At 56.7% G+C, this 26,244-nt stretch overlaps 2 protein-coding genes across 4 annotated transcripts in view; one reads left to right on the plus strand and one right to left on the minus strand.

Moving 5' to 3' along the window:
* The first annotated feature begins 10 nt into the window (after nucleotides 1–10).
* Nucleotides 11–6,983, plus strand: CHMP1A (charged multivesicular body protein 1A). Its single transcript, XM_040253655.1, has 7 exons — nucleotides 11–140; nucleotides 2,398–2,417; nucleotides 3,950–4,027; nucleotides 4,597–4,743; nucleotides 5,000–5,128; nucleotides 5,405–5,592; nucleotides 5,748–6,983. Exons 1-7 carry the CDS (start codon nucleotides 134–136, stop codon nucleotides 5,767–5,769), a joined length of 591 nt encoding a protein of 196 aa, XP_040109589.1. The 5' UTR covers nucleotides 11–133; the 3' UTR covers nucleotides 5,770–6,983.
* Nucleotides 6,984–15,464: 8,481 nt separating this feature from the next.
* The window catches only part of DPEP1 (dipeptidase 1), an 11,695-nt gene continuing 915 nt past the window's right edge, over nucleotides 15,465–26,244 (minus strand). The window contains exons 2-11 of one of the 3 annotated variants that reach the window (XM_040253656.1): nucleotides 21,190–21,348; nucleotides 17,548–17,680; nucleotides 17,186–17,318; nucleotides 16,945–17,095; nucleotides 16,748–16,817; nucleotides 16,436–16,612; nucleotides 16,265–16,349; nucleotides 16,108–16,183; nucleotides 15,857–15,992; nucleotides 15,465–15,770 (exon numbers count right to left, since the gene is read on the minus strand). In XM_040253656.1, the coding sequence (XP_040109590.1) occupies nucleotides 15,603–15,770; nucleotides 15,857–15,992; nucleotides 16,108–16,183; nucleotides 16,265–16,349; nucleotides 16,436–16,612; nucleotides 16,748–16,817; nucleotides 16,945–17,095; nucleotides 17,186–17,318; nucleotides 17,548–17,680; nucleotides 21,190–21,348 (1,288 nt within the window). In that variant the 3' untranslated portion in view covers nucleotides 15,465–15,602. Of the gene's footprint in view, nucleotides 15,771–15,856; nucleotides 15,993–16,107; nucleotides 16,184–16,264; nucleotides 16,350–16,435; nucleotides 16,613–16,747; nucleotides 16,818–16,944; nucleotides 17,096–17,185; nucleotides 17,319–17,547; nucleotides 17,681–21,189; nucleotides 21,428–26,244 lie in introns of all 3 variants that reach the window. The other 2 variants (XM_040253658.1, XM_040253657.1) reach the window with 2 other exon arrangements.

Here is a 26,244-nt window from a genome sequence, read left to right on the forward strand (position 1 = left end):
CGCCGGAAATAGGTGCGACCCGGAAGTGGCCACCCGCCCTCCGGTCCGCTTGCCAGCCGCGGTCGGTTCTGTTGACGCCGCTGGAAGATCCTGTCGGTCTGTCTTTCCCAGGCCTGCAGCTCCCGGACCAGCCATGGACGGTGAGAGGCCGCCGCCCTCCGGGGCTGCACGGGGCGGGGCGGGCGGGGCTTAGGCGAGTGCTCCTGGCCTCGATCCCAGACCCTGAAACCCGACCCCGGACTCCGGGGCCTGAACCCGGGACCCCAGTCCCCGACCCCATAACCCGGGACCTCGACCCAGAACTTGGATACCAGAGCCCCTTCCCTGATCCCCGCCCACTTCCCCGGCTCTCCCCAGCGACCGGCTGCCCCTGCCCCCGCCCCCGCTTGCCAAGCTGCTGTACTGGTGAGGGACATCAAGCTTTTGGGCCCTGGGATTCCGGGTCAGAGGGCACCCGAAAAGGAGGCAGTTGTACCAGTGTCCCCAGAACACTATCAAGAGAAATAAGAGCTAAGACAGAAATTCCTCATTAGGTACAGGCACAAAAGTTCTTGAGGTAGGAACCGTATGATCCCATTCCGCAGATGGGAAAACAGAGGCTGGGAGGGAGTCCGTGCAGGCGCAGGCCCCAGGCGGCTTGGTCGTCCGTCTGGTCCTCCACTGCCAGCAGTACCACCTCAGGGCTCTCTGCCCTCCTCTGTCTAGGAACAGGAAGCATCTGTGATAAAGTGAAGATAGGTACATTTGCTAGAATATTTCAGTGCTGGTGTGACAGAAAGGTGGAACGTTATTGTTGAGAAGGAAATTCTATACAGATTCCCTCAGAGAGAAGATGAACGCACCCCACCCCAATGCCCAGCACACACACGTTGGGTTTTGCCCCTCACACTCAGCTTCAGCTCCCCAGGGAATTCTGTTTTCCCCTATCCCTTTTCTCCAGGGCCAAGTTTTGCCCTGTGGAGTCTGTCCTTCCCACCCGAGTCTGGGCCACACCCAACACAGCCTTCCTGCCCTCGAAGTAAGCACACTGCCTGCCACCTGCTCTAGATGCACAGACAGCCTGGCCTTGCCCAGGGCCTGCGCCCATGGGTGGCAGATGCACAGGGCCCAGGGAAGCTCTTGGCTGGGAGCCTTCACCTGCCTTTATGGGTCTGGATTCTGGTTCCAGGATTTTGTTTCTTCATTCTGGGCTAGTGTGGTAAACAGTTTCAAGAATCATTTCCCAAATTTAGGAATGGGATACACTGAGATAGTTTTAAGATGAACCCCAAACTACCTAGCTCTTGAGTTTGGGTGAGTGGCAAATTCAGATACCAAGGGACTTTGCCAGTAACACGTGCACACATGCACGTCTCCAGTTGGTCATTGCAGATTTGATGGCTCAGAAATGGCAGCTCCCATGGAGAGTGGTCTCTGTGGGCCAGCTCTTGTATAACTTAAGAATCATTACCCTGTTGTTTTTATCCATGAAAAACAGACTGTCAAGTACTATTTTCTTGGGCTCCAAAATCACTGCAGATGGTGACTGCAGCCATGGAATTAAAAGACACTTGCTCTTTGAAAGAAAAGCTATGACAAACCTGTTAACAAGTAGACACATCACTTTGCCAACAAAGGTCCTTCTAGTCAAAGCTATGGTTTTTCTAGTAGTTATGTACAGATGTGAGAATTGGACCATAAAGAAGGCTGAGCACTGAAGATGCTTTTGAACTGTGGTGCTGGAGAACTCTTGAGGGTCCCTTGGACTGCAAGATCAAACCAGTCAATCCTAAAGGACATCAACCCTGAATATTCATTGGAAGGACTGATGCTAAAGCTGAAGCTCCAATACTCTGGCCACCTGACGTGAAGAGCTAACTCACTGGAAAAGACCCTGAAGCTGGGAAAGATCGAGGGCAAAAGGAGAAGGGGTGGCAGAGGATGAGATGGTTAAATAGCACTACCAACTCAATGGTCATGAGTTTGAGCAAACTCCAGGAGATAGTGAAGGACAGGGAAGCCTGGCGAGCTGCAGTCCATGGAGTTGCAAAGAGTTAGACAAGACTTAGCAACTGAACAACAACAAGTAGCAAACCTTACTAGAGTGGGGAGAACTCCCAAGGGTCCTTTGTAAAGCTGCACTGATTACAGACCATACTGAGTTTTCACTGTGGGCTGCGCTCATACCCTAAAGGTCAGCTGGTGCCTTCCAGGTGTTTCCTAGAGGTGTCAGAGGGTCAGGGAAACTCTCTCATTGCCTGAGCTTTGTGGCTAAGGAGGTACCAAGCTGGTGTGAGTGGGCCTTCCTGCAGGCCCCAGTTCTATGCCAGCTCTTCACATTCACGGGAGGTGGTGACCCCATCAGCTAGGGGTGCTGCTTCTCACATTCCTCACCATCTTAATCGTCTCTCTTTGCAGACACCCTGTTCCAGCTGAAGGTATGTGCTGATCAGCCTTTCACCCTGACCCTATCCCGGTGGTTGTCAGTGGGGACAGATGGTACAAGTCACACTTGGTACAGTGCTCAGCCAGACTGAGGGGTCAGGGACACGCCTTGCTGGCTTTTCTTGGGCTGAGCAGAAGTGGGTCACTTGGACTCATCCATGAGGGTGACTGTGTGTGCATCCCGTAAACGTTCCATGAGTTGTTTAAAATGGTGGCCTCACGTCCCTCAGAGTCACACACGGGACAGCATTCTTTCTGGTGGCGAGTGTCCCTCCTGCCTGTGGTGGTGTTGGCAGGCTCTGTCAGAGTTCCTTAGTCCCTCAGAGGGAACACCCATGCGGGCTCTGAAGAGCAAGAAAGTGAGGTGGTCTGGTCCTGACTGTAGCAGCTGCACCGGCTCAGCCCTGGGGCCTCCAGACCAGATTCCCAGGTCAGGACCACCTGGACTTTTCCCTGAGGAACGGAGGATGGGAGGTAGACACACAAGAAACCTTTTCTCTACAATGAGAAATCCCGAGTGACACTGGCTGAGAGAACACTGCTGGCCTCTGGGGGGCCACTTGTTCCCCTGGCTCATCTGAGCCTTCTCCCTGCCAGCTTCCAGTCAGCAGAGGCCTGGGGGCCACTCTGACCAGGGCTGAGGTGTGTGAGGTCACGCCAGGGGCTCCGTGTTGGAGCTGACTGGTGAGTCCCAGGGCCCCTGGCCAGAGGAATGGACCTTGTTTAGCAGCAGTAGATGGTGGCCCGGTGTGTATTTCAGGCTGTGCATGGGGTGGGGCGCCGGGCAAGGCTGGACACAGGAGGCCGAGGAGCCGCCTCGGGAGGGGCCCTGGCGGCTGGGGCAGGAGAAGGGCTGCACCGGCCGGGTAGCTATGCACAGCGACACCTGACGCCAACCATACTGGGCACCTGGAGTGGGGCTCCCAGGACCAAGGAACTGATGTTTTATTTAAGTAATTTAAACTTACGTAGCCACATGTGTCTAGTGCCTACTGGACTGGACAGTGCAGGAAGAGAGAATGGTCCAGGGGTCAGGCAATGCAGATGTTGATATAAAGGCCTCTCAGGATTGAGTTTGATGACCAGGAAGTGGGTTGACTTTGGAGAGAGCGCCCGGTGGCCATGAGCCTGCAGTTAGGGAGCCAGTGACCTACATGGGCCAGACCACGAGAGCAGGGCACACGTCGGCCTGAGGCTCAGACACCAAGGCGTTCAGCTGTTTGCTTCACAGCCAGACGGCAGGAGGAGATCAAAGGGAGGGGTTTACGCTGGTGAGGCCTGTGGGCAGTTTCTCAACAGTCCCCCAGCTGCTGTTCTGTGGAACAGGCTGGAAGGTGGGGCCGAGGCCCCAGCAGCCAGCCTGTGTGTGGAGGGAAGGCAGTTGCAGGCACAGCCCATGGACAGGATGCTGGGAGGGGAGTGGATTGTCCAGCAGAGGCGGCAATCCCTTGGGTGGACTTGAGGCCCAGGAGGGTGGGGAGTGGGCCAGGCAGGCTGATGCTGTGACCCGGCCTCCTTACCTCAGTTCACAGCAAAGCAGCTGGAGAAGCTGGCCAAGAAGGCGGAGAAGGACTCCAAGGCAGAGCAAGCCAAGGTGAAGAAGGTGAGTGTGGGCCCTGACGCCGGCCGGGCCATCCTGTTGGTCCTGTGCTCTGACCCTCCGTGGGGCGGGACGAGGCTGGAGGCTCCTGGGGTTGCCCATGCTCTTGGGGGACTTGCTTGTGGCCACTGGTTACAGCCGTTGAGTGGCTGCAGTAGCTCCTGGGGTCTTGGCCAGTCTGAGTAACCTGGTGCCCTGGGGAAGAAAGGGAACGCAGCCGACCGTGCGGTCTGAAGCCTTGTCCCCCGGAGGGTCAGCACTGCCCATGCTGGCCTTCCCAGCTCTGCCTCTTTCAGGTGGACAGATTCTGTGTGTGACTCAAGAGGAGCTGAGGGGGCTGGGCATGGCAGTGGAGAGGACACCTGGAAAGGCAGCCATGGTCTTTGGGCTTGCTTGCTTTTGTCTGATCCTCTCTGGGGGCCGGTTGGGGCCCTGGTCCTAGGTACCCTCATTCCTGAGACATTTCTGAGGAGAACCCCTGGGGAGAGGCTGCGAAGGGGCCACCCCCCAAATAGCAGTCCCAGGACAGGCCAGGACGGGACCCCAGCTGGCATCTCCCTCCTGAATTTCAGGCCCTTCAGCAGAAGAATGTAGAGTGTGCACGTGTGTATGCTGAGAACGCCATCCGCAAAAAGAATGAAGGTGTGAACTGGCTCCGCATGGCGTCCCGCGTGGATGCCGTGGCGTCTAAGGTGCAGACAGCCGTGACCATGAAGGGGGTGAGTGCTTGGCCAGGGGACGTGGCCGGCTCCTGCTGGCAGAGTTGAGGGTGCAGCTGGGACTGGGGTCACCCCAGGATTCCCTCTCTACAGTCAGGCAAGCGCCAGAGTGTGCGACAGGCCCCGAAGGCTTTTAAGCATCCATGGCCTGGGTCTCCTCCTGTCCATTCTTCCATCGACAGTGTCGTCTGCGGACGTGCCATGCAGGGACCCCTGGGGCCTGAGGGCCCTGCCCACCTCATTCTTGCCTCCGCAGGTGACCAAGAACATGGCGCAGGTGACCAAAGCCCTGGACCGGGCGCTCAGCACCATGGACCTGCAGAAGGTCTCTGCGGTGATGGACAGGTTCGAGCAGCAGGTGCAGAACCTGGATGTACACACGTCGGTACGTGCGCCCAGGTGTGCCGGTGATGGCCGCGTCTGCTCCCTCCCTCCCCCTGGGGCAGTCACCCTCCAGGGCCTGGTTCCTTGTGTGGAGTCCAGACCAGCCCACAGAGGTCCAGCAGGGGAGAGGGGGCCTGGGGCCGGGGTGGGTGCCCTGCAGGCAGCTGTGCCCCGGACCCAGCACTCCGGAGAGTGTGCACTGGGGAGAGTGCCAGAAAGGCCTGGAGGGACAGAGGGAGCCCTGGGGCGCCCTGACTGCCCAGCACTTGACCCTCAGGTGATGGAAGACTCCATGAGCTCGGCCACCACGCTGACCACGCCACAGGAGCAGGTGGACAGCCTCATCCTGCAGATCGCGGAGGAGAACGGCCTGGAGGTGCTGGACCAGCTCAGCCAGCTGCCCGAGGGCGCCTCTGCTGTGGGCGAGAGCTCCGTGCGCAGCCAGGAGGACCAGCTGTCCCGGAGGTGGGCGGGGTGGAGAAACCCAGCCTCTGTGTGTGCAGTGGGGGTGGGGGGCGTCAGGCCGCTCACCACAGAAGGGGAGGAAGGCAACTAGGACGGCCTGGAAGAGGTGGAGGGCGCTGTTGCGGGGCCTCACAGGGTCCTGTTGTTGTTTGCAGGTTGGCCGCCCTGAGGAATTAGCAGAGCCCGCACCAGCGCCCCTTCCTGGCCTGGGGGAAGGCCAGGAAGGCCGCCTCCACCCCTTCCCTCTGGTCTGGCCTTTCTGCCGAGCGAGCCTACAGCCTGCGGCAGCACTGGCCCCTGCTGCTCCCAGCCTCTCACCTGCCAGCCCTGGGACTCTTCCTCTTGTCTGAGTGTGGGCGTGGGTCTGTGCCCTGCAGGGTGAGTTTGCACAAACTTCTGGCTTCTGTGGGTGATTTCTGTGACTCTGGGCCAATCAGCTGGGCAGTCTGCAGGCTCCCTCCATCCACCACCCGCTAAGAAATTTACAGGGACTGGCCAGTGGTCTCCACGTGGATATGGGGGCCTTCAGACTCCGTGATGACAGACACATGGGGAGCAGTCAGCCAGCTGGGGTTGGGGCGGCTCCTTGTTGCCGGCTTTCCCCAACCCCCACCTCCCTGCTCCGGCTGGAACCTGGTCGCGCCGCCAGATGGGCTCAGGCTCTTCCCCCTCCTGGGGGGATGTTTTTCCCGTAATTGTAGTAACAGGGTGCCTCCCCGGCTGGCTTTTGCTGCATGGTGGGCCCACGCCGTTGACCTTGAAGCTGGAGGGACTGATAGAGCCACAGTGGGGCCCGAGGCAGCACTGGTTCAGATGATGTGCGGGAGCCTGAGAGGAGCTTCAGACAGGCTGCACGTTTCTGTTTTCTTCAGTTCCTAAAGTTTACTTCACCTTCCTGAAGCTCCCAGGGTTTTCTGTTTTTGTTTTTGCCAAAAGAGAAGGAACAGTAGACAGGAAGCGTCAGCTGGAGAGCACTGGTGGTTGGGGCTGACCAGAGGCCTCCGACCAACCATCCTCACAGCGATGGCTCTTGTGGACAGAAATGTGGGAGAGCTTTCCCGAGGCTCACTGCATTTCATTCCTCCAGGACTTGGAGGCCACAGGTGTTCCGTACAATAAGCTACAGACAGTAGTGTGAGACCAGAGAGAAAGGGGGTCAAGAGTGTCTGGTTTTTCTTCTGTGATGACCATCTCGCCTTACACTCTCATCATCCCTTGGGGCTCCCATGTGCTGGGATCCAGAGAGGGTCCCAAGTGTGTCCCCAGGGGGTGTGGGGCCCCACCGGGACACACAGTGGGGGCAGAGCCTGCTCCTCATCAAAGGGCAGCCGGCGAAGCTTGCCTTTTCCTGAAATGCTGTTCTGAGTAAAAAGAAAAAGATTGACTTCTGAGAACCATTTCCATCTTTGTTTCAGTGGCTGGCAGGAGGGTGGAGGAGGGTGGGGGTGTGTGCCTGAGGTAGGGACCCTTGGCATGTGGTCCAGCCCCAAGGACAGGCTAATGCGTTCCTGAAGTGGGCAGGTGGGTAGTGTGAGGAGTGAGATTCCCAAGCCCTGCTCAGTCCGACTCAATAGGATCCAGTTTCTTTACGATTTTACCCTGAAATAATTTTAAACTGCTATTAAAAACTGTAAACCTAGTGCACAACAACATCGGTATACATTTATGTATGAGCTTTCCTCACCTCAGGCCTCTAAATTACCCAGGAACCAACTACCAGGAACCAGTTACCCAGGTTGGAGAAAACTACTCCAACCCCAAGTCTGGGACAGGCCCTCTGGTTTCTCTGACCTGGATGGCCACTGTTTACACCCCTGAGCTCACAGGAACCACCTCTGACCACTGTGCTCTGTGTGTCGGAAACTGCGCCCAGGCACTTCCTGCATGCACCCCCACTGTGGGCCCCCATGCGTACACCTTACGGACAGTGTGAAGCACCACAGCATGCCCCTACTGTGCGCCAGAACCAGATTGGTCCACCCTGCTGCCACCCCACGTGCCCCTTCCATATTCACAAACCTTCATCAGGGCACTTCCTGTGTGTTACAGAAACTATGTGTGGGCATCCCGCACTGTACAAACCAGAAACTATGTTCCTGTACCCGCTGTGTACAGCAGAAGCTACCTCTGGGCACCACCTGTGCAAACCAGAAAACACAGTCCTCAACCCATCAGTTCAGTTCACTTGCTCAGTTGTGTCCAACTCTTTGTGACCCCATGAACTGCAGCACGCCCGGCCTCCCTGTCCATCACCAAGTCCCGGAGTCCACCCAAACTCATGTCCATCGAGTTGGTGATGCCATCCAACCATCTCATCCTCTGCCATCCCATTCTCCTCCTGCCCTCAATCTTTCCCAGCATCAGGGGCTTTTCCAATGACTCATCTCTTCATATCAGGTGGTCAAAGTATTGGAGTTTCAGCTTCAACATCAGTCTTTCCAGTGAACAGCCAGGACTGATCTTTAGGATGGACTGGTTGGATCTCCTTGCAGTCCAAGGGTCACTCAAGAGTCTTGTCCAACACCACAGTTCAAAAGCATCAGTTCTTCGGTGCTCAGGTTTCTTTACAATCCAACTCTCACATCCATACAGGACCACTGGGAAAACCATAGCCTTGACGAGATGGACCTTTGTTGGTAATGTCTCTGTTTTTTAATATGCTGTCTAGGTTGGTCATAACTTTCCTTCCAAGGAGTAAGCATTTTTTAATTTCATGGCTGCAATCACCATCTAAAGTGATTTTGGAGCCCAGAAAAATAGTCAGCCACTGTTTCTCCATCTGCTTGCCATGAAGTGATGGGACTGGATGCCATGATCTTAAGTTGAGCTTTAAGCCAACTTTTTCACTCTCATCAAGAGGCTCTTTAGTTCTTCACTTTCTGTCATAAGGGTGGTGTCATCTGCATATCTGAGGTTATTGATATTTCTCCCAGCAATCTTGATTCCAGCTTGTGCTTCTTCCAGCCCAGCGTTTCTCATGATGTACTCTGCATATAAGTTGAATAAGCAGGGTGACAATATACAGCCTTGATGTACTCCTTTTCCTGTTTGGAACCAGTCTGTTGTTCCATGTCCAGTTCTAACTGCTGCTTCCTGACCTGCATACAGGTTTCTCAACCCCTCCGTGCTCCATAAACTGCGTCCTGGTGTCCCCTTCTGTGCACCAGAAACCATATCTGTGCGCCCTCACCACGGGATTGGGAACCACCTCTGTGGGCCCCAATGTATGTAGCAGAAAACATGTTGGTGCGCCGCTCCCTACCCTGTGAACACGTGAGGCACGACGGTATGCCCCTATGTATGTCCAAGAACCAGAATAGTGCACCCCGCCCTCAGTGCGCTCCAGAAACTATATCTGTTAGCTCCTTTGTACTCATTGAAATTGCATCCGGGCTGCCGCCTGGTAGCTGCAGAACCTACTTCTGGGCAGTTCCTGTGTGTCAGAAACTACATCCGGGTACCCCCTTGTGTGCACCAGAAACCACATCCTTGCGCCCCCATTATGGGCGCAGGAAGCAGGTATGTGGGCACCGATCTGTGCAACAAAAGCGTTGGTGCGCTCTCCTGTGTACACGTTAGGGACAACAGGATGCCACTGTATGCGCGGGGATCAGATTGTTGCAACTCTGTTTCAGAAACTATTTCTGGGCACTTCTGTGTGCATCAGAAACATCTGGGCACTACCTGTGTGCGTCATAAATAACGTCCCGATATTTCCTGAGTGAATCAGAAACAATATTCGGAATCCCTTATGTGCTACTGCTGCTGCTGCTGCTAAGTCGCTTCAGTAGTGTCCGACTCTGTGTGACCCCATCCATAGACGGTAGCCCACCAGGCTTCCCCGTCCCCAGGATTCTCAAGGCAAGAACACTGGAATGGGTTACCATTTCCTTCTCCATCCCTTATGTGCACCTGAAACCAAATCCGTTTGCCGCCATGGTGGGCGCAGACACCAGGTCTGAGGGCACCCACGTGTGCACTGAAAGCGTGTTGATGCGCCCTCCTGTGGACAGGTTAGGCACAACAGCATGACACTATATATGCGCGTAGGAATCAAATTGTTGCGTACCTCTGTGTGCCAAAGCCTTTGTGTGGATCACAACAAACTGTGGGAAATTCTTAAAGAGATGGGAATACCAGACCACCTGCCTGCCTCCTGAGAAATCTGTATGCAGGTCAAGAAGCAACAGTTAGAACGGGACATGGAACAACAGACTGGTTCCAAACAGGAAAAGGAGTACATCAAGGCTGTATATTGTCACCCTGCTTATTTAACTTATATGCAGAGTACATCATGCTAAATGCCGGGCTGGAGGAAGCACAAGCTGCAATCAAGATTGCTAGGAGAAATATCAGTAACTTCAGATATGCAGATGACATCACCCTTATGACAGAAAGTGAGGAAGAACTAAAGAATCTCTTGAAAGTGAAAGAGGAGAATGAAAAAGTTGGCTTAAAACTCAACATTCAGAAAACTAAAGATCATGGCATCCACTCCCATTACTTCATGGCAAATAGATGGGGGAACAATGGAAACAGTGACAGACTTTATTTTGGAGGGCTCCAAAATCACTGCAAATGGTGACTGCACCCATGAAATTAAAAGATGCTTGCTCCTTGGAAGAAAAGCTATGACCAACCTAGACAGCATATTAAAAAGCAGAGACATTACTTTACCAACAAAGGTGTGTCCAGTCAAAGCTATGGTTTTCCCAGTGGTCATGTATGGATGTGAGAGTTGGACTATAAAGAAAGCTGAGAACTGAAGAATTGATGCTTTTGAACTGTGGTGTTGGACAAGACTCTTGGGAGTCCCTTGGACTGCAAGGAGATCCAAGCAGTCAATCCTAAAGTAAATCAGTCCGGAATACTCATTGGAAGGACTGATGCTGAAGCTGAAACTCCAATTCTTTGACCACCTGATGCGAACAACCGATTCATTGGAAAAGACCCTGATGCTGGGAAAGACTGAAGGCAGGAGGAGAAGGGGACGACAGGATGAGGTGGTTGGATGGCATCACTGACGCGATGGACATGAGTTTGAGTAGGTCCTAGGAATTGGTGATGGACAGGGAAGCCTGGCATCTTGCAGTCCACAAAGAGTTGGACAGGAATGAGCGACTAACTGAACTGAACTGTGTGTGCTCCAGAAACTACATCCGGGCATTTCCAATGTGCCTCAGAAACTACGTCTGGGCACCCCGGCCCTTATGTGCACCAGAAACAACATCCGTTCGCCTCCACTGTAGGCACAGACACCAGGTCTGTTGGCACCCATGTGCTCACCAACAGCATGTTAGCGCGTCCTCCTGTGGGCATGTTAGGCGCAACTGCACGAAATTATATGTATAGGCAAGAATGCAGGAAGTTAGGGCACTTCCTGTGTGTATCAGAAACAACTGGCCGGGCACTCCCTGTGTGAATCAAAAATAATGGTCCCCTCCCCCAAAATAATAATAATAAAAAAAGATCAAAAAACAAACAAACAAAAACAACAACAACAAAAAATAATGGTTCCGGCACCCATCCGGTGAACCACATCCGTTCACCCCGTACTCTGGACCCAGAAACCAGGTGTGGACACTCACTTGTGCGCCAAGATCATGTTGGTGCACCTCCTGTGGACACGTTAGGCACGATTATATTCCACTGTATATATGCTCGGAATCAGATTGCATCACTTCCGGTGCATCAGGAACAACGTGCGAACGCTCCCTTATGTGGACCAGAAACCCCATCCGTTCTCCCCCTCTGTGGCCACAGAAACCAGGTCTAGGCGGACCCATGCCTGTGCCAAGAGCGTGTTCCTTCGCCCTTCTGGGTACACGCTAGGCACAACAGCGTGCCCCTGAAGTGAAGTGAAGTCACTCAGTCGTGTCCGACTCTTTGCGACTCCATGGACTGTAGCCTACAGGCTCCTCTATCCATGGGATTTTCCAGGCAGTAGTACTGGAGTGGATTGCCATTTCCTTCTCCAAGAGATCTTCCCAACCCAGGGATCGAAACCCGGTCTCCCGCATTGTAGACAGACGCTTTCCCGTCTGAGCCACCAGGGAAGTCCATAGCGTGCCCCTGAAGTGAAGGGAAGTCGCTCAGTCATGTCTGACTCTTTGCGACCCCATGGACTCTAGCCTACCAGGCTCCTTCCTCCATGGGATTTTCCAGGCAAGAGTACTGGGGTGGGGTGCCATTTCCTTCTCCAGGGAATCTTCCCAACCCAGGGATCGAACCGGGGTCTCCTGCATTGCAGATAGACGCTTTCCCGTCTGAGCCACCAGGGAAGCCAGCGTGCCCCTATGTTTGTACAAAAATACATTCAAATACTTCCTGTGTGCTCCAGAAACAACGTCCGGTCACTTCCTGTGTCCATCGTAAATAATCTCCGGCCACTTCCTGTGTGTATCATATATAGTCTTGGTACTTCCTGTGCGTATCATAAACATTCCGGCACCCTTTTATCTGCACCCTGAAACCCCATCCATTCACCCCGTGTTCACGCAGAAACCAGGTCTGTGGGCGCTCTCTTGTAGACATTTTAGGCACAACATGGCATAGGAATCATATTGTTGCATCGCTCTATGTGCATCAGAAACAACGTGCGGGCACCCCTTATGTACACCAGAAACCACATCAGTTCATCCCCACTGCGGGCACAGAATCCCGGTCTTTGGGTACCTATGTGTCCATGAATAGCGTATCAGTGCGCCCTCCAGTGGACACGTTAGGCACGACAGCATGCCACAATCTATGCTCAGGTATACGTCCGGTCACTTCCTGTGTATCATAAATAACCTTCGGGCACTTCCTGTGTGTATCATAAACGTCTGGGCAACGCTTTATGTGCTCCAGAAACCACATCCGTTCGCCCCCACGGTGGGGCAACAAACTATGTCTGTGAGCACCCAGATGTGTACCGAAAGCATGTTTGTGCGCCCTCTTGTGAACATGTTAGACACGATAGCATGCCACTATATCTGTGCGGGAATCAGTTCGTTACATCCCTCTGTGTGCTCCAGAAACTGTGTCCGGGCTCTTCCTGTGTGTATCAGAAACTACCTCCGGGCAACTCCTGTGTACACCCGAAACCACATCTGTGGACGACACTGTGCACGTGGGCCCCAGGTTTGTACCAGAAAGCATGTTGGTGTGCCCTCCAGTGGACACGTTGAAGCACTACAGTATGCCCCTATGTATGCGTCAGAACCAGATTGGTGTACAGCCGCCCTCTGAGTTCCAGAAACTCTGCGCCCCTGAGCCCCTCTGTTCTCATGGAAACCACATGCGGGCAGCAACCGGTGTGCCCGAAACCACGTCAGGGCAGTTCCTGTGTGCACCAGAAAGGACGTCCGGGCACCGCCCCGCTCGCCTCCCCACCGCGACGCGAACTAGAAACTATGCTCCTGCACCCCCTTGTGCACCAGAAGTGACCTCCAGGAGTTACTCTGTACGAACCAGAAGATACCTTCCTTCAACAACCCCTCGGTGCTCCAGAAACTGCCTCCAGACACCCCCGTGTGAGGACCAGAAACTGCTTCCATGCAGAGCCTTGTGTGCACCTGAAAATGTGAGGCACAACAGCATGGCCCCCTGTGTGTGCCCCGGATCCAGAATGGTGCACCCTGCCGCTGTGTGTTCCAGATATTGTCTGGGTGCCCCCCTCTGTACTCACCGGAACCCCATACGGGCAGCCTCCTGTGCACCCCGAAACTACATCCGGGTAGCCCCTGTGTGCTCCAGAAACTAGTCTGCCCAGCTGGCTGCACCCCTGTGAGTCGCTCTTGCCCACCAGAGGACGGAGTTTGTGCAGGGACTCTGCTGGGGCCCCTGGTGCATTGTCAAAAGGCCCTGCTCTCAGCCAAGCCCTCTGGGCAGTCTGTTAAATTCGATGGTTCGTGTTGCGGGGAGGGGGGGTGGGCGGTGTTACACAGTCTGTCTGCTCTTGATCCGTTTGGGGGGCGTGTGAACCCCTAACAGGGTTCTAGAGTCAGAACCGCAGTTAGGTCCCTGCCCTTTGTGCCCATCCACCTGCCAGAGTGACCGCCTGTGGCTCTGGGCCACCCCTCGTCCCTGCTTCGAGCACATCTTGGTTTGAACCGGGCCTGAGACTCCTTGTTGCCTGGTTGTGAAGCAGGAGGCAGATGGGCAACCCCTCACCCCACCCCACCCCCACCAACAACGAGGGTAAAGCAATTGGAGATTCATTCTCTCTGGAGGGAAACTCCAAAACAAAAATAGCAGGGCAATTAAGGGAGGAGGCTGGGCCTTACTCAAACCACCCAGACCACACATGTACAAAAAAGCCTCCTTAGAAGCCAAAGAGGAGTCATCTCAAGGGATATTCTACCCAGAAGCCTTTTTGGTAGGATCCATCTTGGCTATGAGAGGCACGCACTCATGGGAGGATCCTGAGATATACCAAATATGGACTATAAACCAGGAAAATCAGAATGACTGACCAAAGGAAACCCAGAATAACTGTCCCATAAAAGTAAATCTAACTGCCAGGATGGTGCAACTCAGGGGCGCCCCCTCTCCCTGAGTCCGCTTGTGTGCTTGTCCACACACACACTATACTCTTTTTCCTCTTAATAAATACTTTACTTGTTTCACTACTTTCTGTCTATGGAAATTCTTCCCTGCTAAGCTGAAGGGCCAGGGCCCTTTGTCACTGACCACTGGTCTAGCAGCTAGAACCTGATGCTCTCATCCCCACGACATAGCCCAATCTCTGGCTGGGAACCCAAGCCTCTTCAAGCTGTTCTTCAGGCCAAGGCCACTTGAGATCAGTTGCAGAATGGCTGATATGGGCTCTGCCCAGGGAGACGGCCCTCCAGGGGCTCCAGAACAGACTCCATGCTGCCGGCTCAGGCATGGCACCTGCCTCATGGAGCCCATTACCAGGAGCCCCAGGAAAGGCTGTGGGCCTGCAACTCCAAGGGTGAAAGAGGCGGGAGCAGAAGGATTTCCAGAACCAGATTCTGGGGACAGCACTTGATCTGTTGCCTCTGGGTGTGGTTCCAATGTGATGAAGGTGATTTCAGATGGATTTGAAGCATTTCTTATGAGAAAATCCCTCCCCATTAGCAAATTTAGGCCTGCCCACCTGCGGTCCACCAAGGTCCCCTCCTGCCTCCTCCAGCCCGGCTAGGTAAATCAGTGGCAGCAGATGGTGCAGTTGGAATAATTGGCCAACTCAGGACAAAAACCTTCGACTTGAGTTCTTCCTCCTTTAACATTAAACTGATCCCAAGTGTCAGCAAATACCCACAGTGTCCCAGCTTGTGACTTTAGACCTCCCTGAGAGGGTGCCAGCTGGCTGGCAGGCACGGGTTGTTAGCAGTGTTCTCAGGGGCTCTGGCCTGGAAAAGCACCAGCAGGGACATATTGAGGATCTTGTCTGGATTCATCTCCAGACATACCCACTGAATGACCAGGCTGGGGAGGTGCTGAGCCCAGGTGGGAACCCTTGCCCTGTAGGATCTGTGTTCACCATGTGTGAGAAGACCCCGCGGGGCTGGGAGCCTCCCAGCTCCAGAACTTTATACCAAGAGAGGCTGGCCCAAGGGGCGGGCACACGAGTGTGAGTGCACTGGGAGTATATATGTGCATGCATGAGTGAGGATATGAGGGTGTGGGGTCCAGGAGTGCACAGATGAGCATGCATGCATGTGTGTTTGTGTGTGTACCTATGTACAAGTGCATGTGAGGAGGTGGCAACTGAAGCCTGGACTGTGTTTTTAAAGAGCCTCCAGCAACGTCCACACAGAGTTTCTCAGACCCTGACCCCGCTGGCCATGACCTTCAGGACTCAGGCACTCGTGTGTCCAGGTGTCCAGCCAGCGGCCCCTCCAGGGCTACGGTTGCCGATGACATAAGAGTTGAAGGCTCAGTGCCTTTATTGAGGGCCCAGCTGTGCCTGCATATTGTGCTGCCCAGGGAGTCCTGCAGCCTGCCCAGGACCAGGCAGCCTGAGTGCACAGGGAATCACAGCCATTCCAGCCCCCGGAGTGTCAGAGAAGACACAGGCTGAGGAGGAGGGTCACAAGGGAGGCCAGCAGGGACCCTGGCTGGAGGTGGAGGCTGGGGGCCCCTGAGTAGCCGTACTTGGTCCTGCAGGAAGCCTCCAGCTGGCCCAGTGGGATGGGCTCCTCTCCAGGAGCCTGCTTGTGATCACTAGCCTGGGGACAGACATAGGTCAGCTGCCTGACTGAGGGCAGGAGAAGCTCGGGGGTGGGGGGACGGGAGCATGGCAGTCCCTCCTCACCTGCTCCACCGCCTTGAAGACCCTTAGTAGGTTTTCAGCCAGGGCACCCCTGACTTCCTCCTCTGTCCACTGTCTCCTGAGCAGCTCAGCGACCAGGTCTGGATACTTGGACACGTCCTCCAGCCCGGAGGGGAGCCTGAGATGTGGACAGAGAGCCAGAGTCTGCAGCCTGGGGCTCGGAGCCTGGGGGCCCCATCCCAAGCCCTGGAGCCCTCTGCTCCCCACAACATATGGGCAGGGTCTTGCCTTACCTGGACACACCATCGTAGTCCCCACCAAAGCCCACGGCTCCAGCTCCCGCAACCTTCTTGATGTAGTCCAGGTGGTCTGCACGGAGGCAGCACGTGAGGCCCTGCAAGAGGGACACCCCCACCCCCGCCCGTACGGCGGCCACTCAAGCCCACCCACCTGCCACTTGGGACAAGTTGGCCTCTGCTTTGCACGAAACGTAGTCATTGTAGAAGTTCACCATTACCAGGCTGCCCGTCTGCTTCTGCGAGGGAGAGAGGGTGGAGCTGGGGGCAGGGCAGCCAGGCTTCGAGGGCCAGCCCAGGGCAGAGGCAGCAGCCCCACCCTCACCACCAGCTGCAGCACGTGGTCGGGCACATTGCGCCGGTGGTGGCACAGGCTGTATGCCGAGGAGTGGCTGAAGATGACTGGGGCCTTGGACAGCTGCAGAGCGGCCTCCATGGTGGCCACGGACACGTGGGCCAAGTCGATGATGACGCCCAGGCGGTTCATCTCCTTCACGACGCTCTGAGGGGGGACGGGATCAGGGGACCTGTCCGGCCCAGAGGGTCACGGACGACACCCTGGGACCAGGCAGGCTGCACTGTGCCCACTTGTTCACAAGACCTCCTGGGGTTCATCATCACTCCGGCCTCCGCTCACCTGCCCGAAGGATGACAGGCCTTGGCTCTGAGCTTCGTCCTCTCCCGTGTCCACCAGCCAGTTGTCAGCCCTGGGAGAGCAGAGAGCAGGAGTCCGAGGGGAAGTGTGGTTGCCCAGACCCACCCCCCTCGAGCCTCTTCGGAGGACAGCTGGTACCCCAGGGTCCCTGCCCCTGGACCCGACCTGGGGCTGCTCACCAGGGCGTGTTGCAGCTGTGGGTGAGAGTCAGGTAGCGCATGCCCAGGTGGTAGAGCGCCCGCAGGACACCCAGACTGCTGTCGATGGAGTGGCCGCCCTCCACGCCAACCAGACTGGCCACCTTCCCCTCCTGGAAGGCCTGCTGGATGCCTGGGGGTGGGGGGCTGCAATGTGAACGGACAGCCCAGCGGCTCTGCTCAGGACACCCCCCCACGCCCCCTCCCAGGCCCTGGCACGCACCTGCGCTGTCCGTGACACACAGGAAGGTCTCGGGGTAGAGCTGGCACATGCGCTGGATGACATCTATCTGCTCCAGCGTCCGCTTCACCGAATCCTTGTTCTGGGTGTCGCAGGGTGTGTACGCAGACCAGAACTGGGGGCCACGGTGCGGAGGGGCTGAGAGCCGAGTGGTTGGAACCCAGACCCTGCCCCTGCTCAGGCATACAGGCCTGGGGCTTCCCTCGCGCCCCAGAAGCCCTCCCCACAGCCTGGGTGGCTATCGGAGCCCCCACTAAGGGCCCAGGGAGGTACATGGCCACCAGTGAGGGGCGCCAAGGGAAGAGCGGGTGGGCTCCGTGGGCGGGCTCAGGGCCGAACCCTACCTGGGCACCGACAAAGCCAGCCTTCAGCTTGGGGATGTTGGTGTGCGTGTCGTTCAGGCTGGTCAGATTGGCCCTCGGGTCCTGAAGCTGGTTGTTGAACTTCTTCAGCAGCTGCCAGGGCAGGTCATTGTGCCTGGAGGGGCCAGGAGGGGTCAGGACGGGGGTTTCAGGACAGCTTCCTCCCAGGCAGGCTGCCCCTTCTCTGGCTCCTCTTCTAGTGGCTGAAGACTAGGAGGGTCCCAGGGTGATTGCTGTTACATGAACACACCGGAGCACAGCTGAGGAGCTCAGCCGGCCCCACCCCCAGGCCGAGCTGAGCCCTGAGGGGACAGGTCTTCTCTCCCCGAGGCTTCCACTGGGGAAAAAGGAGGGCGCACACTGGCTTGGCTTCAAAATCGTGGAGGGCGTGGGGGGGGGTGCGGACGGTTAAAACAATCTCCATGGATAAGACTGGTTGCCATGGTGTCACTGGATGCAGGGCCTCAGCGAGATTTCACAGATTAAAAACGAAATTCTAGGACTCCCGGGGGGTCCAGTGGTTACGACTCGCGCTTCCAAAGCAGGGGCGCGGGTTCCATTCCTCAGCGGGGAACTAAGACCCCGCCTTGGGGCTTGGCCAAAAAAATGAGTTGAAATCTCCCCTTGCAGGGGCCGGGGAAGTGAGGAGCGTGGCCTTCCCTGGGGGAGGGTGGCCAACCGAGCAGCACGCCAGTGCAGAATTTGGGGCTCCTTTCGCACCTCTGGTCGCCCCGCAGACCCTCTCTGCCTCTGTCCCTGGGCACAGTCTCGCACCATTTCCAAGAGGATCCTCTATGCTTCCAAAAGACAAGCCCTCTAAAGTCTTCCCAGGAGCCAGGAGGCGGAGAGTGCATTGGCGGTGGGGGTGGGGCAGAGGGGGAGGTGGGAAGGGTGGAGAGGGACCGGACTGGACCTGGAGGAGAAGGCTCAGGGGGCGCAGAGGGCTGTCAGCCGCTGGGGAGTGGGCACCGGTGGGGCTGGGGCACCTTCTCCCTGGCCCCAGGAACTGACAGAGGGGACCAGGAGCAGCCCCAGAGGAGAGGCCGCTGGGAGCCAAAGCTCCAGATGCTGGAAGTGGCCTCGGCCCTTGGGACCTGGTGAGAGAAGCACTCTCAGGCCCGGCCCGGACCCTCCGTCTGACTTTTATCAGCGTGTGTGCACACACGCATGGGACATTCAGGGAGCCGTGCAGGGAGCCGCCCATCTGCATCCCTGGTCTGGTGACAACGGGGACACCTGGAGAGAGCCTTACTCCCACTGGGAGCCCTCCCATCCAGGCCTCCTCTGCAGCTCTGCAGCCAGGCCCACTGTCCCCAGGACCCTCCCCCATCCCCAGCTCTCCTCCCTCCTCGTGTCTGTTTCTTCATCTGTTGGGGCTGCCTAGTGCGGATCAATCACTATCAACGTTAACACTGTGGTGGCCCAGGTTGTCCAGCCCCCTGGGGTGGGCTCTTCCTGATGGTGGGAAGTGAGGGCTCCCTGGACCCCACCCTGGGGCTCCAGACTATGGAAGCTGCCCCAGGTGCCCTGGGTGGGGCTCCCACCCCAGCTGTGTTTTCTACAAATTCTGAGATTTGACCACTGGGCATGGCCTTTGCTGACTGAGAGGTGGATGAACTCCAGTGAGGCGAGGTCATCACCTCATTGCAGGATTGGGGGGTGCTGTCCCTGGGGCAGTGCCACCAGGCAGGACTTTACTCCTGCTGGTCTAGGAAGTGCAGCCCCACCCTCCAGCTGCCTCCACTTTATTCCTCCTTCCTCCCCTCTCCTCCTTTGTAGGCCTCTGCTCTGTGGGCAGTACCACCTTTTGGAGCCTAGTGGAGCCTCTCTCCTTATCTTTGTGGCCTGGGTAGCATCCTCAGACATGGTAGAGGACTCTTCCATTCTACTAAAAGAAGGGAGGAGAGGGTTCCTAGTTCTGGAGAGTGCTAGAAAGGACAACCAAATGCACACTTAGACCAGCTCTGGCATATAGATGTGATGGCTGGAGCTGGTGCAGCTATGTTAAATCATGAGGTAACTGTGGGAATGGTAGCTGTACTATTGTGGAATGCTGTCCCAGGGCTTCCTCTGCACTTTTCTGTTGTTAAAGCTACTTCTTTGTGTCTCTTAGCTACACTGCTTTTGAGACAGCTCCATTACCTAGACTCAACCCCGTCTCCCCATGCCCAGCTGCCCTGAGTCCTCCAGAATGAAGGAACAGCTTCCCTGGTTCATTCTGTTGGCATCATCTACCTATGCTTGCTGGCCTGGGATGCCCAGTCCCTGAAGCCAGACCTGTGAGACAGAAGGGCCTCCGGGGTGGGAGCCAAGGGCAGCTGCCTCTGCAGAAAGCTCTCTATGCCTGTGGGGCAGGCGAGCGTCGAGCAGGGGGACAGGAGGTCCAGGAAGCACGGGAAGGAGAGTGGTCAGGGGAGGGCTGTGGGAAGGAGGAAAGGTGGGGTGCACACTGACCCTTGATGGCCACTTCCTTCTCTAGGACTACCCTGCAGCTCCAGGCAGGTCTTATGTGACAAGACACTCACTTTCTTTGCTTTGCATGTAGAACTTTTGTCCAACAAAACCCAGCAGCTTGTAGTGTTCTCCTAACCTTCCTGGCACCCAAGAGCCAATGCACACTGGATACTGCTGCTCTGGGCTGCATGCAGCCAGTGTGCCGAGCACCATGGCAGGCGGGCGGGCAGGAGAGCAGGCGTGGCGGGAGTGTGTGTGCAGGTGGTGTCCTTCCCAGGGCTCTGGAAGTCCCCGAGGAGCTGGGGCCAGGATCAGGGGAGGGGGCCTGGCCAGGCTTGCCTGCAGCATCGAGGGGCCCCAGGGGCAGCTGTGAGGACTTTTTTTCTTTGTTTGTTTTTATTGTTCCAAGCTCAGTGGGAGTCACGGCAAGGGGGATCTTGAAGGACAGGGGTGGGACTTGGGTCTCCAAGCCTCCCCTGGCTGCAGTGTGAGACCTGACCTCGAGCCTGCGGGAGGTGGGGATGGTCAAAGATGCAGGCCTGACCCCAAGCAGGGGGTGGGGTGTTGGGGGAGGGTAACTGAAGGGGACAGGCCGGCCCAGGTTGCCTGCAACATCAGGGAGAGACAAGGTATCTCTAGGGTCTTGGCTGGAATGGTACTCATGGGAGTGGGTGCCCAGGAGCTTGTCTGGGGCACTGAAGGCTGGCATGCCTTGGTGAGGTCAAGCTGGGATTTGATGGGGTCACGCCAGGTGGACGGGGCAGGGGGTGTCTGACAAGAGGGCCTCAAGAAGAAGGGTCAAGAGGGCCACCAGGGTCTCCCCAGTGACACCCTCCCTGTCCTTCCTGTGAGGCAAGGCCCCCAGCCCCCTCTTCCAGAGCTGAGATCCAGCCCCCAGGAGGTTCAGGTTGGGCTCCGGTGCCTCAGGAGCTGCTGAGGTGTGGGGGCCTAACCACTCACCCACTTCCTGCTCCATTCCCACAGACCCTCCTCTGCTGAAGTCTCTGTGGCCCTGAGATCCCACAAAGAGTTCAGCAAAGAGCAAAGGCCATGTTTCAGTTGGAGAGACGGAGTCTTGGGGAGACAGGGCAGTGCCTGTCTCAGGTCACATGAGCCTTGATCACAGCTCCCCCAGCCCAGACCCTAGCCCCGTCCCGAGTGGCTGCTTACCCATCAATGACAGGTGTGCTCTGCATGAGTCTCACCGCATTGTCCCGGAACTGGTCTGCAGTGCAGACGGCCACCAGGGGCCAGAGCCACCAGCCGGTCCACATGGCACTGTCCCTGGGCACCCGCTGCCTGCCGCTGCTGTGTGTCTGTCCTAACCAGCTGTCCTGCCAGAAGATGGAGGCCTTTGGTCCAGGTGATCGCTGCCCAGCCTCCCGTTTATCAGTAATCAGCGCATTCCCTGTGAGGGTGGGAAGATGGGAGTTCCTGGACCACGTGGCTGGGCGTCGCTGTCTGAGGCTGGGCGTCATTGTCCGAGCCAGGCCCAGGTGCAGTAAAACCCCAAGGGCGGAGCTGCTGCCCAGAGGACAGGAGAAGAGGCGGGGAGGGCCTTACCTCCACGCCCACCCCTAGGACCCAGTGCCTGAGGTCTGCAAACAAGATTCGATTTTGCGTCCTTGAATGCACCCCTCGGTTTGCCCGTCACGTAGTTTTATGTTACTTTCCACAGACAGCGGAGCACAGCCCCACAGGGGTGCTCCCACCACACCCCACCCTGGTCCTGGGGACAGCACTGTGACCCATGCTCAGCTGCAGGTTAGACACTGGGGCTTGGGGTCAAAAGCCTGGAGTGTTTGTACTTCCTTAGAACTGGAGGCTCACACAGGTCTCAGATGGATTTGTTTGAGGACAAACAGGTCTCGGGTAGGGCAGTTTGAGGATGCTCCTAGGAGCCGCTGGGATGGGTGAATCAGTGATCCTTGTCCCAGGGCTGGGCCAGCATCCTGGTTCTGGTGGGCAACTCTGGCTCCTCAGGGTTGCTGGGTTCCGCAGGGCTGGTCTTACCGGGTCATTCACGTTCAGTTCCGGGACTTCAGCTGCAGATGACTCTTGCAAGTTGGTGACAGAGGACACATTTCCAGGAGTTAAGCTGTGGGCATGACCCCAGGAAACACAAGACTCAAGGACACTCAACTACACCCATGGGAGGGCCGGGTACACCCTTGTTCAAACACGAGAGGATTTCCAGGATGATAGCCCCGGAAGACGACAGCCAAGGGGCCCAAGTCTATACCCAGGAGGGCTCGTGCTGTGCGGAGTCCATTCCGCCTCCTCCCTTCAGTAACTCACAGCTTGTGTCCCTTGGTGGGGCTCGGGGTCAGGCTGCTTGTGCCCATGGTCAGACTTCTCAGCCGTGGCATCTGTCTGTGAACAGAAGTCATCATGGGCCCTCCTGCTGGGAGCGCCGACCTGTAGACCTGTGGGTCAGGCCCCACACTCACACCTGAATCTGTCTGCTCAAGTCGATTGTTCATCCTGGGGTCTCTGATTGCCTGGCAGTCTTCCACACTCTGGGCCTCCTACTCACAGTGCCCAGCTTCGGATCCATGGTTCCCACTGAATTTCTGCGTTGGGCCCTCTGCCTCTAGGTTTATGTCCTGCTTTGCTAGAGCTGTTCCCCAAAACACCCCTGGCAGTGGTGTTGGGAAGTGAACTTCCAAGCCCTGGAATGTTTGCACTTGACATTATTATGCCCTCATAACTAAGCAATAGGTTTGCTGGCCTTGCACTTCTGGATCATAACCTGTTTTCTCTCGAAAGTGAAAGGCTATCCACAACGCACTATTGCTGAGAATTCAGTTCTTTGTAGGCAGCTTGTTGCCTTGAGCTACCTCTTCCTCCTTGGCTCTGCACTTTCTCAGTGACGGGCCTCACTGGAGACTGTTTTCATCTGACCAGCTCCTCATGCGGGGTCGCTGGCTCTGCCGCTGGTCCCAGAACACGCCCTGGAATCCTCCTCTGTCTGCTCCTGGGCACCGTGTTCAGTCGGATGCTGGACCTCTGGCACTGCTCCTATTTGACTCTTGTGTTTCTCTCTCCTGTTTTAGGTTTTCTTGTGCTTTTATTCTATACATTTCTATTCTGTGAATTTATGAATGGAATATTCTTTGAATTTATTCTATAAGTTTCCTTGTTTCTGAATTTAAGCATTTCCACCCAGTTTTCTTTCAGAAATTACATACTTAACCTCCCAAAGTACCGTCTTGTGTTTCTGTTGTTGGTGGGTTTCTTTTTTCTTTGCCCCTTGTTCTTATATGGAAGCAATATTATCTGGTGTCAGTTGGTAGTTCTGTTTTCTCCTGTTTACTGGATGATAATGTTTCCTCTGGACCCCTTTCCCCCCATTGTGTATTTCGACCTTTCATCGCATGTGCAGACTGTCCTCAACCAGCTGGAGGTCTTTGTCACTTCATGCAGTAGCCAAACTGCTGGATACCAGAGCCTCCCAAAGCAAGAGGGGGCCCTTAATGTCAGAATCTAACATGAGCACATCACAGCAACCCTGATTCTCAAAACAAACATATTTTTAGGGACACTCCCTGGTGTCTTTTTCCCCGGAGTCAGCCTGGCCACGGACCAACCAGGACTGTCCATCTGTGTCTGTGGGCACCGGGGGTCAGCCTGTCCACCATCCAGCCATCCATAAGTCTGATTTTAGCCGTCTCTCACTCCCACCTGCTCCTGTGACATCTAAGTTGAGCTCCCCTCTGGTTTCTGATGGGCCCTTGCCTTCTGCACCCCTGCCGCCCCCTTCTGTAAATGCTCCTGAAATGGCCGTCTCCGTCTAAGTTATCCCCCAAAACAGGCTGAATCTGCCAGTCAAGGACCCTTCCTCTGTGGGACACTGCAGGTTCTGCCTGAGTCATTTCCTGCCACCTGGAGGGACATGGCAAGGAAATGCCCGTCTCAGGCCCACCTCTGACCTAAGGGCGGCAGTGGGTGTAGCTGTGGAGGATTCTCATGGTGTCTCTGCTTCCTCCTGTGCTGGGACCCCGTGACATGAGCCTCAGGGACAGAGTGGGCTCAACGGCCTGGCCCAGGTCCTTTGATTTTAGAGACTCTCTCAGGAGGTGGGACCAGGCTTTGTTGAAAGCACAAGCTTGGGAACAGGCCGCCCTGGGTTCACGCCCCTGTGTGGCCTACTGCGTGTTCCAGAACTGGCAGCACTCGCCTGTCCATCCTCCTTACTCTCTGCCAAGAGGAGAGGCAATCGGCTCGACCCGCAGAGAAAGCGGCCAGCGTGACTTCCACGCTGCCATCTGGCTCCTGTCCTGGACACGCCATGGGGGATGCAGCCACCAGCCCAGCTCCCCCCACCCCCCGCTGACAGCCGGCCGCGGCCCCCTGCCAGCTCCTGGCTGAGGCCGGACTCTGGGCCAGAGACCAGTTGGCCCTGCTGGGTCTGGAAACGTGAGCAAAGACGGAGACCCCTGAATACCGGCTGGAGCTTTGGAGGATCGCTTGTTCAACAGCAGGGAGCTGACACGCTGGCCCTTCTCTCGCGGCTGGTGACGGTGTTGGTGACAGTGCCTTGTGGTCTGTAAAATGGGTGAGTAACCCGAACCACCTTGGGCTGCTGGGGGCGGCCACGCCCCACAGTCTCCTTGGCAACAAGAAGCCCCCGCTCCACAGCGGCTGAGGATGTGGGCTCTCCCCCAGGGTCCCTGGGAGGGTGGCCAAGCCTTGCCGCCTGCTCAGCTCTCAGGGGAGCCGCCTAATTGTCTGCCTTAAAACGTTTTCACATTTTATTTAAATGAAGAGAATGATGTTGGGAAACATCAGCGTCACTTGCCGTAATCAGAAGGAACACGGTGACAATAAACACACAAAAGCAAGCAGTGCTGTTACATTTTGGCAGGAGCCGGAGAGGTGGCCAGGGAGCAGCCAGAGCCTGCCCAGCTCTTCACAAACCCGCCCGGAGCAGCCCAGGTGCTCACGAGCTCCTGGGAAAGTCCCCCAAGACGTCCCCATCTGCACCTGCGCCCGCAGGGACGCAGCCCTGACACAGCCCAGAGCAGCCGGAAGCCCTGAGTCCACAGCCCCTGCCCCTCAGGAACACACACCCTGTGTGTGCGAACAGACACGAGCAAACACAGCTAACCACACACCCACATGCAGTGCACGGTTACACAGGCACCCTGGCACAACCGCCTGTGTGCCAAGATGCCTGTGCCCCGACATAGCAAGCGTGCCGACACCTCCTGTGACCCACACACCAGCACACGCATGCACCAGGACATCACAGACGAGACCTGCGTGTGCAGATGCAGCACAGGCCTATAAGCACACCCGTGTGGACTTGCCCATGTGATCAGACACGCACAGACGCCAAGATGCAGACGTGCACACAGACACATATTTAGCACACCAAGATAAACTCACAGTAATACACAGGTGCATGGTTATGACCACACGCTCATACACACTCTTACCCCAGGCCTGTCCTGGCACGCACACAGCACACAGGCTTAGCCTTGCAGGTGCCCTCATCTCTGTGTCACTGTGCCCACGGCCCCCATGTCTGCTTGTGGCCTGCAGCCAGGCCCTCAGCCCCGTGACCACCCACAGAGCCTGGAACACGGCAACCCCCAGTGGGCCTGGAGGCAATGGGGTGTGCTGGCGTGTCCTGGGGAGCCCTGGGTCCAGGCCCTTCAGACCATGTGGCCTCTGTGTCCAGGCATCCTGAGGCCTCTCAGCTGTCCAGGCCCAGTCGTGAAGGCACCGCCCAGGTCTCTGCCCCCAACCCTCATGGATGGCCCCTGTCCATCCAGCCCTGGGGTGCCTTCAGGTTGCTGGCTTCTCCACAGGCCTCCTGGTCCCCCACTGTGCCCTCTGCCCCCACTGTCCCCTCTGTCCCCTCTTCCCCCTCTGCCCCCACTGTCCCCTCTGCCCCTCTGCCCCCACTGTCCCCCTCTGTCCCCCTCTGTCCCCCACTGTCCCCACTGTCCCCACTGTCCCCCTCTTTCCCCCTCTGCCCCCACTGTCCCCTCTGCCCCTCTGCCCCCACTGTCCCCCTCTGTCCCCCTCTGTCCCCCACTGTCCCCACTGTCCCCACTGTCCCCCTCTTTCCCCCTCTGCCCCCACTGTCCCCTCTGCCCCTCTGCCCCCACTGTCCCCCTCTGTCCCCCTCTGTCCCCCACTGTCCCCACTGTCCCCACTGTCCCCCTCTTTCCCCCTCTGCCCCCACTGTCCCCTCTGCCCCTCTGCCCCCACTGT

The sequence above is a fragment of the Oryx dammah genome, unplaced genomic scaffold, assembly GCF_014754425.2.
Source record: "Oryx dammah isolate SB20612 unplaced genomic scaffold, SCBI_Odam_1.1 HiC_scaffold_13, whole genome shotgun sequence".
Classification (NCBI taxonomy): Eukaryota; Metazoa; Chordata; class Mammalia; order Artiodactyla; family Bovidae; genus Oryx; species Oryx dammah.

What these genes read in the sequence shown, in the direction of transcription:
- CHMP1A (XM_040253655.1), top strand. An exon ending in ACACCCTGTTCCAGCTGAAG is followed by an intron (nt 2,418 to 3,949) that starts GTATGTGCTGAT and finishes TCCTTACCTCAG; the next exon opens with TTCACAGCAAAGCAGCTGGA. An exon ending in AGCAAGCCAAGGTGAAGAAG is followed by an intron (nt 4,028 to 4,596) that starts GTGAGTGTGGGC and finishes CCTGAATTTCAG; the next exon opens with GCCCTTCAGCAGAAGAATGT.